This window comes from Pleuronectes platessa, chromosome 11 (assembly GCF_947347685.1).
Source record: "Pleuronectes platessa chromosome 11, fPlePla1.1, whole genome shotgun sequence".
Classification (NCBI taxonomy): domain Eukaryota; kingdom Metazoa; phylum Chordata; class Actinopteri; order Pleuronectiformes; family Pleuronectidae; genus Pleuronectes; species Pleuronectes platessa.
This window is the reverse complement of record NC_070636.1, coordinates 3,986,820-3,999,359: the sequence shown is the minus strand read 5'-3', so window position 1 is coordinate 3,999,359 and position 12,540 is coordinate 3,986,820. Positions and strand designations below refer to the sequence as shown.

The 12,540-nt window shown below is 44.2% G+C and overlaps 1 protein-coding gene across 1 annotated transcript in view; it reads left to right on the top strand.

Annotated features, from left to right (window-relative positions):
* Nucleotides 1–9,651: 9,651 nt before the first annotated feature.
* smoc1 (SPARC related modular calcium binding 1) overlaps nucleotides 9,652–12,540 on the top strand; it is a 38,136-nt gene continuing 35,247 nt past the window's right edge. The window contains exons 1-2 of the mRNA XM_053434784.1: nucleotides 9,652–9,698; nucleotides 9,806–9,941. Of these exons, the coding sequence (XP_053290759.1) occupies nucleotides 9,652–9,698; nucleotides 9,806–9,941 (183 nt within the window). The remainder of the gene's footprint in view (nucleotides 9,699–9,805; nucleotides 9,942–12,540) is intronic.

Below are 12,540 nucleotides of genomic sequence, written 5' to 3'. Positions count from 1 at the left end.
GTGGATCAAACAGTGGGACGAGGTTTCAATTAGAGGATTATAACATTCAGTCCAAGGCTTAAGAGAGAGGCAGTGTGTGGGGGAGGGTCAGAACTCAGTCTGCTCGCATGCATGAGCACATATTCATGCACTCAGTGATTTTACACCAGATGAGACATTTCCCCTTCGGGGGGGAAGTGACAAAAAACACACACACCACCGTCCTTTAATAGAGGAGCTATTTTTGGCCGAGTTACTGGGCTGAGAGAATCTGATTACTCATATCTTTCACTCTACATCACACAATCAACCTAGAAATCCAACCAGGGCCCGGAACATACATAAATCATCAGCTCATAGTAAAAACTGGAAGATGAAATAAAGAGATAGAGGAGAAGAGAAGATGGAAATCAGATCCCTGGTTGGATCTATACGAGGCGCAGGGAGGCCTGGACGCTTCTCCAGTGCATCAGCAGCCTCCTCTGCACACACACGTCAAAAAGAGATGCACTTACATTAAAATGAAAACGAGAATGACTCTTGATCCGACAGATTGAATCGGATTGTGTGTTTAATGCGCGGCTGCAGTTTGCTGCGCTGCAACGAGGACAATATGAATGTTGTCAGATCCCTGTGGCTTCATTTCATGTCGCACCACACACACACACACACACACAGACACACACACACACACTAACCTGCCAGTTTGCAGAGCTCTTTCTGAACCGGTGCTTTGTTCCCCTGTAATCCGTGCAGCGCCCCTTGTCCCCCGCATAATATCAGGTTTCAGGGGAGAAGCCTCGGGCCGTGGACCCGGCGATGGAGCATCACATCGCCGCCATCCTCCAGCTGCAGGAGGGCGGATTGCAGACGGAGCCTGTCAGCGGGAATCAAACCTGCGTCCTCCTGGCCTCCTCGATCGACACAGAAAACCTGGCTCCGCGGGGAAGGTTGCGATTCACAGACGTCTCCCGTGCAGCTTCCTGTTGTTGGTCCCTGCGCAGAGTGCGTCCCCTCGGTCTCCACCTGCTTGTCCTCCTCCTCATCATCATCATCCCTCCATCTCTGCCTCCTTAGCTCCGCCCGCTCGTTGGGAAGCTGCTGAACACACGGTGCAGCGGACCCACATCAGGCTTAATACACACAACAACAACAACACACTGGTGGTTGTGTTGCTGCTGCTGCAGGCCTGTACATCAGTGTGTCTCTACGAGCATCTTCATCATCATTTCATCCAGTTAACATCATCATTTATGATTCTTTATTATTTATATCATTATTATTATTTGTATTCACGGTCATTAGATACGTATAATGTAAACAAAATGTGTGGTAAACACGAATGTATCTAATAATGTTGAGTTTTTTTGTATCTGTGGCACATCGTAAATCCCATATTGTGTAACAGCTGCCACCCACACGCTGTAGTTACTCAATACAACCACTAGAGGGCGCTGTAATATCATAGATTCATGATTTGAGGGTAGCAGAGGCCTCAGGTTAATAGATGGAGACACACACACACACACATGCCCACACACACAGAGCTCACTTCACTCTATTAGCAGCCTGTTTATCTGCTTATAACGAGCTTCATTAAAAACAATTTAACTCTAGAACATTTTCGGTTTTCTCATCATTCCTGCTTCTTGAATCGTTTTTCAGGATCTCAGCCACACAGACCTGGTGTGGCCCCTGATCTCAGAGATATTTAATAAAGATGAACACTAACATCTGCTGAGTGACGACTGGTTGATGCCTGTGCAGCAGATTTAGCTTGAGGTCTGAAATAAACCTTGCAGAAGAAAAAATTAGTCACTTTATGATTTATTTAGATTTTTACCACTTTTTTTATGTGCATGTCTTTTTCTCTGAGGAACATGTGTGTTTTGAGGGGTGTTGTGTATCCCATAAACAGTCATGGACATATTGGTATCAATATCAATGTTTGCCTATATGTGCATAAATTAAAATTTTAAATAAACAGAATAAACAGAAAAGATTTGCAATTATATTTAGATTTTATGTTAAATTTGTTTCCTCCCTAATATCTGTATCCCCAGATATTAGGGTGATACATATCTGCTGATACAGATATTAGGGAGTGAACAAATTTAACATAAAATATAAATATAATTGCAAATTTTTTCTGTTGATGCGTCTGTCACGTTCTCCGACAGACGCATCACAGACTGACTGTGATGCGTCTGTCAGAGATAGTTTCAGCTCATTGCTGTTAGAATCAGTTTTAATAGTTTTATGAGTTACTGATCAAGGTTATAATAATAATAATATAAAGTGATGTAGTGTGTTTGTATCTAAACAGCCTGGTCTGGTTCTGTCCAGTCCGAGCGGTTCAACCAGGATTAGATAACTCTGGGTGAAAATGGCCGTGATGGTGACCCACTAAACTCCTGACCCGGTGTGGGGAACAGTGCGAATTTAATTGGCCCCGCCCGTGAGCCGCATCAGGGGGACAGCGGGTAACAAGTGACAACAGGGAACGTGCTGGCTGGCTTGTTAACTGGGGGCATGGGGTCTGGGAGGGGGGGCCAAAGGGGAGCGGGGCATGGGGTGGTTGCTGCACAGTTCACTGGTGCAGGGGTATGCTCCACAGAATTCCTGTGTTTTTGTTTTTGTTTTTGGTTGGGCATGCTCCCCACCACCAGAGCTGGACTGGGGGGTTCATCGAGAGGTGAGGCGCTCGGAGCGGTCATGGAGACCACTGCTACTCCCAGTTGGTGGCCAGGGCCCGGGGAACCAAACCAGTCCAGAGGTGCACAGTCCTGATGGGGACAACGACAATGAGACTAATTTAAATCACATTTATTTCTGTTTTAAGTTAAATTAAGAAAGTTCCAATCCTCCCAGATTCAGATAATATTAACTCTCTGTATTTCTATTATGTTTGTCGTGATGGAGCAGATGCGCAAAATCAACACATCCAGGACTAAAGTAATTCAGTAACTAATTTAGTCTATTTTCTATGAAATACATATTTAAAAGCCTTTTTAAAATACACTATGTTGACAGTTACTATAACTGCAGCCAAGGCACTGATACATTGATTAATCCAATTGAAAGAATTAAAACTAAAAACATGTTTCTTTTTCCATTATGTGGATATGATTCATAGTGACTGAAGTATTTCTTGCTTTGCTTTGAGCACTTTTGCTGTTTCTGGTGAGTTTTGTCAGTAATTACTTCATTAAAACAGCAAAAACTTACATATTTGTAAAAATCAGCCACGTGTCTTTTCCTCATTAGCTGTCACTATTTTCTCATTTCTGTTTCTTGGACAACTCCAGCAATGACAGCTGGTAGTTTGCCATTGTGGAAACTAGGTTTTCAAACATATCTAACTTTCAGATTTTTGTTAAACACAGTCATAAATTGTTCAGGGATAACTCACATATTCTGCAAATACTAAAAAGTATCCAGAAAAGTGAACAGGGAAAGTTCATCATCCCAAAAAGTCGTTTTCATGCATGATTACTGACACGTTGGTAATACCAAAAGTATTCATCAAGTCCTCAGAGTATAAACTGAGCTTTGGAAAATATGTTCGAGGACCTGGAGTCCACCAGCAAATGATTGATGAAGAAGTCTGTAGCTGGAATAACAGAGTGAGGGCAGCATCCGAGCCATTTGGAGGATCTATGTGCCGACTCGCCTTAAAACAGCCAATTCTCACACTGAGGCAACACATGACCTCAGCAGGGAGCTCGCACAGAGACACGCAGACAATCACCACGTTGGGCTGAACGACCCCGACAGTCTGCAGCCTCGGCTGGAATCCACTCACCCGTTTTATTCCTCCTCAAGAGTCACACCTGATTCTCTGCTCGACATGAGCTCCGAGGTTTGACAAGTGCAGAGAAAGACATGGAAATAAAGAGGGTCCAGTCGACCTCAGTGCGCTCCCACCTCCCCAGAGGGATTCTTACTTTCCACATTTATATATTTTACTACAGCTGCAGTGGGTCGTGCCAAAGAGGAGACAGTGGGGGGGGGGGTTCGCTCGGTGCAGCAGGACGTTCAGTGCTCAGATGATGATGGGATCTCTGCTGTCTCAGTCTTATTTATGTAATTTCTATGTTTTACATTCAGGATCAGTCTGTTTCTAATATTCATAGGAGATATTGTGAATTACTATGAAAAGTGAACGGCAGCATCTATAACCTGCAGTAAATAGGATTTAAAACTTTGAATTACTTGAAACGAAGTAATGACATTATCGCGATCGATAGCTAAAAACATATATATATATACATAAAACAAGTTTTATTTTTGTTTATTTTGTCAATGTTTCTTGTGCATGTATGGATTTATTTATTCATATAACTCAAGGTTTACAGAATTTTTTTAATAATCTTTATAATAACGTATCAATAACTAGTCAGAACCTGTAAACAAACACGATGAAGGCAGCTCCAGTCCTTTGAACTACTCTATTTTTTATTTTCAGCTATCGTCGGTGTCCAAAAATTATTATAATATTACCCAATATTACATTGGATCATTTAAGTTCTCTCTGACTCAATCAACTGCAATATTAAGTGATAGTTACACAAAAATGCAACAACAATAAAAATAATAATATATATGAGTGTATCATTTACAGGAATCACTTCTTTCTACTCTTGCTACTTTAGGCACATTTGAATAGTTTTATAATATGTACCTTTATGAGTAACTTTCACCGCAGGGATTTCCTTGTACTGTAATATTTTAATATGGTAATGATACTTTCATTACAGGAACATCCCTTCCAACACTGCGAGAGGCAGATACTGGATTACTGGAGTCAAATATTTATATTTCAGACTATCCTTTTTATTTTGATATCTGTTGAGTAATTACACCAAACAGACAGAAAAATGGAAAATGAGCTGTAAGGATGTGGATTGTGAGAAACCTGTAAATGGACGATGTTGTGTTGATATAATGCATGTTCTCAACAGTCCAGTGTTTTCACTCTGCTCACTGCGCTGCCCTGCTGGAGCTCCGTGGTCCTGTGAAGACTGAGACCTTTAGTTGCCCCCCCGTCCACATTTCCAGCCTCGGTTTGCCAACAGAGAGAGGGACACGTTTTCTGGACAGTTTCAACAACTACCCCTCCTGACCCTTCGCTTTCTTCAGCCACCAACCACCCCCCCTCCCTCTGCTCTGTCTTCTGTGGGACGGTACAGGGGTCTCATGCGGGTGTGGAATAGTCCCCCTCCTCAGTGGAAGGGGAAAAGGTCCCAGAGACTGAGCTGTTAATTCAATCAGCGGAGCGGTATGCTCAATTAGGCATCCATAAGGGCCCTGGACGGGTCCAGGGGCCCTGAGGAGGGCAGGCGGCCCAGTCCCCAGGAGGTGTTAATTGTGGATGACAGTGTGTAAACAGTGGGGTGAATAGACAGCGCAGGTGCGGGACACCCCAGTCCAGACTCAAAAGCCCTTTTCACACCCACGGCTCTCTGTTTCTACTTTCTCTTTCATTCCCTCCCTGTGTACAAAATGCTTCACATCTCTGATTAATGTCACGGATAATTTGGCTTTGTGGGCTTATTTATTTGTTGCTGTGCGTTTCGGTCACAGGCATGTTTCCACACCAACTCCAGTGTGTGTGTGTGTGTGTGTGTGTGTGTGTGTGTGTGAAGAGGGTAATAATAGACCAGGTTACTTCTGTCCCAGTGAAGAGCTGAACCCGGCTCCTCGTTGTCAGGAGCCAGTACATGTAAAATATGTGGAATTTATTAAATCAAATCCAGATGACATTTAAGAAAGAGAGGGCTTTCTATCTGACCCCCGATTTTTCCATGCAGTAACCCCCCCCCCCCCTGTCCCTCTGTCTGTCTTTCATTCAAGACTGTGATTGTGTTTGCTCGTGTTTGACAATACTAACTTTACAAGAGCGATCACACACACACCCACACAAACACACACACACACACACACACACACACACACACACACACACACACACACACACAACACACACACACACACACACACACACACACACACTCACAAACACACACACATCAGAGCTGCAGTGGTGGAGTTAAGACGAGCTCGTTAGCAAAACCTCAGGGTAGAAATACCTCATTACAATGAGAGTCAGACTTTACACACTTTACATCAGCAAAGGTACAGCAGATATCAGTGTAGTATGTGAATTACAAATTAAAGTACTTCCCTATTGGTTTTATCAATACCAGTAAATATTTAAAATAAAGATAATATGTTTTGCATGTGAACGTTTATTCTTAGATTGTAAACAATGACTGGATTGTCGGAAAAATTTTAAAGAGGGAAAAACACAGTATTTCCTCCTGAAACATTCTGGAGTAGAAGCAGAATGTAGCACTAACTTGAAATAGTGATATAGAGAAGTTCCTCGAAATCTGTGGTTTAAATGAAAACAATGCAATGAGTTCATCATTGTTAATGTGAGAAAAATCTTGTAGTATCAAAATCTTCAAATATTGTGGTGGAGAACAATATTAAATATATAAATAATAATACTCCAGTCCAGCATTGTATATTTGTTCTGTATAATAGTATACAGTACAGTTTATATTTCTAGTTACTACAACAGTTTAATATATATTTTTACATTTTTATCATGTTGTATATTATCATGTACATTTAAAGATAATAAATATAGTTGTTTGTAACAACTGTTCTAAAATATATGTAGTAGAGTAAAAAGTACATTTCCCTCTTTATAGATGAAGTATAAAAAAGTAAAGCAGAAAGTACAAATACCTCAGATCTGTGTAGTGTAGATTTTCACCTCTGCAGAACATCTGGTTTCCCCCTGTCTATAAAGTAAAGACATTACATATTAACAATGTCACAGGGTTTAGATTACGATGCCTGAACAAGACAGAACTAAACCAATGAAAAACTGTAAATGCAGCTTTTATTTTGAAAAGATTGTTGTCAAAAGTAAATAGTATCGCTCTGAATAATTACAAAAACGATTTGACGACAAATTTGTTGACACCTGAAGATCACAAAGAAGACACAGCACATCTGAACTCTGGGTCTGAATTGTACATTTGACATCATGGTTGAACATCTGTGCTGAACACCCCCCCCCCCCCCCCCCCCCCCCCCCCCGCCCAGCCATCAGAGCTCTGGGTGGCCTCTCTCCTGCTCCGTCTGTTCCTCTGTCCACAGACACCTGCTAATTTTCTGCCGTATGTAGTCGGTGTAAGCGGGGGGGGGGGGGGGACTGGGGTGTCTCTGGAAGGGCCGCTGCAGTAATTAGGAAGTACATTTCCTTTCAGCAGGCCCATTCATTCCTTCTTTGTTTTTGTTGTCAGGGGTTTTCTTTCATGCTTGGCCAAACGACAACAGAATTAAAGTGTGGAGCGGTGCTTTCCCTGCGACAGCTTTACACCCGGAAAACCTGCTCTTCTTTGTTAGGGGTGCCGGGCTGAGGCGAGAGGGACGAGCAGATATTAACTGATCTCGTTAACATTCCAAGAGACACTCCTGTCCCCCCCCTCCCTCCCCTTCCCCTTCCCCGCCGCTCCTCATCCTCACCTCCCACAGCAACTGGCTGGCACAGAGAGAGGAGGAAGAGGAGGAAGAGGAGGAGATGAAGCCCATGTGGTGACACACAGCGCCGGTATGCTCGGATAATGATCCCACACAGTCTCTGAAGTGATCCAATAAATAAGAATCCAGATAATTCACTGTCTTGAGTGGGTTTAGGCCTCATTTATTTCCTCCCTTTCTCTCCGGCTGCCCTTTCCTTCTTCCTCCCTCTGACCCTCTTGTGGAGTTCTCTCCATCCTCTCCTCCGCTGACAGCGCCCGGTGCTCACAGGAATCATTAATGTTGACCCTAATTGTGCCAATTCCAGCAGCTCAATAGCTCTAATTACAAGGCTCTTCACTGAGGCACTCAAAAAGCCGCTGAACTGTCATAGCTAACAATTAAAAAATATCTATGGGGACAAAGAGTGGGAGAAAGGGATTGGGGGTGGGGGTGTGTTGACCGGACGGCCCCTTTCAGCTCCTAAAAGCCCAGTTCCTGGGGACTGAGCTGAAGCTGGACACCTGCACTACACTCAATCTCTTCCTTCTTTTTTCACTGGGCTTCAATGGGCCACACAATTTATCTGAAAGGAAAAAACGATGGAGAAAAGAGTGAACTCCGATGGAGAGAGGACGTGGGAGCCAGAAGTTCACAAGACGACTACAGTGAGGGAGCAGGTTCAGTTTGTGTGTTCTATGTAATAACACACGGTCCGAGAGAGGACGTTTTCAGAGCCTCTACTTTAGAAAAAAGTGGCACCAGTGCAAAATAAAAAGATTTTACCTGAAGTAAAAGTCTTCCACTGAATGTCTCCTAAGTTGAATGTGGTAAAATATAATTAGGAATGTGTAGATTCATCAAAAAAGTGAAAATCCCTTGATGATTTAATTTGTATGTGGCTGAGGTGGAAGTAAATTCAAATTTCAAACTCTTTAAAGAAGTTTAAAAAGTAAAGTAACATGAAATACTAATCATATTTGTACTTGAGTAATTATAAACATTCTGCTATTAAATATCATATAAAGATTGGAGGCTTTTGTTAACATGATGTAATCATATTTTGTTGTTGTTATACACTTGCCACAGTCGATGTTTAAAAAGGTCAGTAGAGCAAAAGTCTTTTCTTATTAATCCAGTCGGTCGCTGCTGCTGCTCATCACTCTTCATTATCACTTAACAGCTGCAAAAGTGTCTTATCTACATTTTATGTGTTGAGGTTCTATTTATTTTCACATTTTATTCTATTATATTTATTTAAGTTTTGTCAATTTTTTTCTTGACTTTCAAATTAGACTCCAAAAAGCATTTACATCATGTTTTTGGCCTAAATGTCCTCTGAGATCATCCTGGAGCCACGTTCCCGTTCACATGGAATCATTTATTCTAAAGACTTGGTGATAGTGTCGCGTTTCGACTTCAAGCTGCAACACGGTTTACCCCTGAAACTCCCAAAGTGTTTTATGGACTCAAACAATTCACCTTTTTGACAATGGGCTGTTTTTCATTTAGCAGAAAAGCTCTCCACACTGGGTTCCTCTTTGTGATCAGACTTCAGGAGAACAAAGTTCACTCTTAAGATGAATGAGCAGTAATTAAAGGTAAAGTTTCACAGCCACTGAATCTTCCTCCTGCAGCACTGACAAAAACACACACACAGAGGCCAGGCCCCCTGCTGTGCCGGTGACAGCTACTGACTTTCCTCAATAGATGTTTTCTATTGGAGCCCAAGTGCACAGGCTAAATGTCACGGCAGCAGGATTACTGGGCTATTATGGAGCATTATATGTGTCTGAATGGAGAGGAGAGCCTAAAATGTGACCTCACTACTGCTCGTCCATTGTCCCCGGTGATCATCCACCTCCCTGCAGCTGCAGAGCCTCCAGCTCCTCTCTCCTCTCTGGATCCTCTCATCACACCCATGTTGGACCAGTGTGGGGTGGGAGTGACCTGGACGCTCGGCCCCGCTGCTCATTGGACGGCCGAGGTGTCTGTCCTCCGCGCAGCTCCCTCCTCTGCTCTTAAATGAAGATGCAATGGACTCGAGGCGCGGACTGAACCTGTGGAAGCCGCGATGAGCAGCTGATCCTCCCGCAGTGGATAAACCCAGAGCGCGATGGTCCCCGCTGCGTCATGATCCCCGTGGCTGCGCACGGCTCAGCGAACCAGTTCCTGGACAGGTCGAGACAAAGGGACGTGACTGGGAGGACACGGGAGCGGAGCCGGTGAAGGAGCCAAGTGTCCCCGGACCTGTTGATCATCCGCGTGACGCTGACTCTCCCTGCAGATCCCCGGTGACCGCGCACCGACGCGCAAACATGTTTCCATCCGCGTTTCTCCTCCTCCTCACCTCCTCCCACCTCCTGGCGCCTCTGCTGCTGAGCTACCTGCCGCACGTCTCCGCGCAGAAGCCGGGCTCACGGGTGAGTGCATACCTGGGTCTCCTGGAGCTCACGTGTTTCACAGGAGATACTTTAAAAGCTTTAGATTTATTACTTTAGTAGAAAAAGAGAAAAAACACCAAGCGCGTCCAAGTCCGTGCGTAATTCATCAGCCTGCACAGATTTATCACTTTGTTGGATTAACTAGGATTCAGGTATTTCAACCCAAACCCTGGGAGAGAAGGAAGAAGTAGAGTTACTTTGTGCTTTATGTGATTCTTTATCTATTTAAAAGTAAAACAAATGGTCCAAACCACGTGTGAAGCTGATTGGACATGAATTGTTTATTTCACAGTCCTACAGAGAAATCAGTAAAGTCCAAAACTACTTTTCAATTCAAGGACTCAAACTTCAAATGGTATTAAATTACACTTTAATAAATTCGGCCTATATTCACAATAAAAAGTTCAAATGTGAGGACTCATGTATTATGGTTTGTCCCTGAGCTGCAGACAGTGATGGATGAGAAGTGATTCTCTCAGCTCAGCTCGTTCAGGCTGAAACGCTTCGTGTTGTTTTTCCTCAAACCACAAAAATGCTCCTCCGGAAAAATGATATTTTGGACTGTATTGTAATTTTGTTCGACTTGTTCCGACAAATATTTTCATCTGATCTCAGTGAGTCTTCAAGGGGTTGAGGGGGGGGGGGGGGGGGGGGGGTGAAACACTTAAATCCTCACTCTGGACTTTTGCTTGCACAGATTGAAAGTTAGGATCCAAACATATGGATTCTTCTTTTTTCATAATGACCAGTGACCAGCATCCTCACTCCCTTCCTCTTTCTTTTTTTTTACTTTTCCGACCTTTTCTAACTCTCTCCTTATTTTTATTCCCCCCCCCCCCCCACCACACACACACACACACACACACACACACACACACACACACACTGCTCTGTTTGTTCCCTCCATTGTTGGACTTCTCTCTCAGCTCCTCGTGGCTCTGTCCAGGCAGAGCGGGCGATGAGTGACGTGAGTCGGAGGAGAACAGCATTGTTTCAGTTCACAGATGTAGTATAATATTTGTGGTTAGCGAGGAGGGGGGGGGGGGGGGGGGTTGAATATCCAATACAGGCTCACATGCTGGAACTATTTCACAATGTCTTTTTAGCCCCCCCCCCCTACACTGTGGTCAGGGCTGTTTTATGGAAAGAGAATCAGGGAATTCATACTTTGTGCGATCGCTTCTTCATCGTTTGCTTTTATAAGTGTTTCCCATCCGGACAGATTAGATCCGTCGTGGCTGATTCACCAGGTAGAATAAGGCAGATGCTGGGATGTGTTAGGAGACGTGCAGGAGGACGCTGGTGATTTACTGGGACGTCCTTCTATTCTTCCAGTTGAAGGATTTCATGCTCCTCTGCAGGCTGAGAGACTCGTACCCTCAGCTTCAGGAAACCACACTGGGTGAACCTCAGAATACAGATTGGTCAGGAAACACCTTACAGATAAAATAAGTTTCTCTCTCTCTCTCTCTCTCTCTCTCTCTCTCTCTCTCTCTCTCTCTCTCTCTCCACAACCTTTATCTCCATCACATGATCGCCTCTCTGCATCCACTCCCTCCTCTTCCTGGACTAGAAGGAGCTCGGCCTCCTGCACTCCCACCGCAGTAGATACTTTTAACATTGCTCACAGCTGCGGTAAAACCCAGGATTCACCCCCCCCCCCCCCCCCCACCTTCCACGTCAATATCGGGGTGGGGTGGGGTGGGGGGGTCGGGGACGGACTTCACTACATAGCACTGCTGCACTCTCATTCTCCCTGAGGCCCAATGATGCAATAAGTGAGAACGTTTTCTCAGAGCTGGGGAATAAGAGTAATTGGGAGACCAGCAAAGCTTCAGACGATTCAGACTGTTTCGCCGTTTGTCCAGAGTCGGACCAGTCAGCTTCGGCCTGACCCTGGACAGTTTGATGGTTTCCATGATTGTTGTAGTAATGTGTCCAGTGGGAGGACGGCAGCACTCGGATCATGTGGTGCGGTGATGGTAGAGGACGGTAATCACACATTCTTCTCTCCATAATCTGCCAATTCAAAGGCTGAACCAAGAAAAAACATGATCTCACCAAAAAAACGTTTTCTAATCTTTCTAATCTCTATGCGACAAAAAGTCTGAGATGAATAAAGTTCACATCTAATTGCACTTGGTAATGACTGCGTCATGATATTTTTGGCATGTTTTCTTGAGTAACAAAGAATTATCCTCCTAACGAGGCAGATGGTGGACAGGCCGGGGGAATCGCTTTCTATTCTATTTTCTCTCCTCCGTTTCCTCGGGGGGGGGCAGCATTTAGAAACCATAGAGTTCACACATAAGAACATCCACAATTAACCATCTCCCCTTAATCCCCCTTCATCAAATCAACCCACCCGTGCCAGGGATGGGTCCGATGAGCCGTCAACCTGCATTCTTCAGAGCCTGCATCAGCGAACACTCATAAACTTATCGAAAAACAAACATAAACAGCCAGGCCCTGAGACGTGTGGCGGCCAGGACTGCATACCTCCAGCTCTGGGGAAGTGGAGCCCCGGTTCAAGAGCAGGAAAGCCTTTTTATAGTCGTGACGTAGATCACAGCCTGGG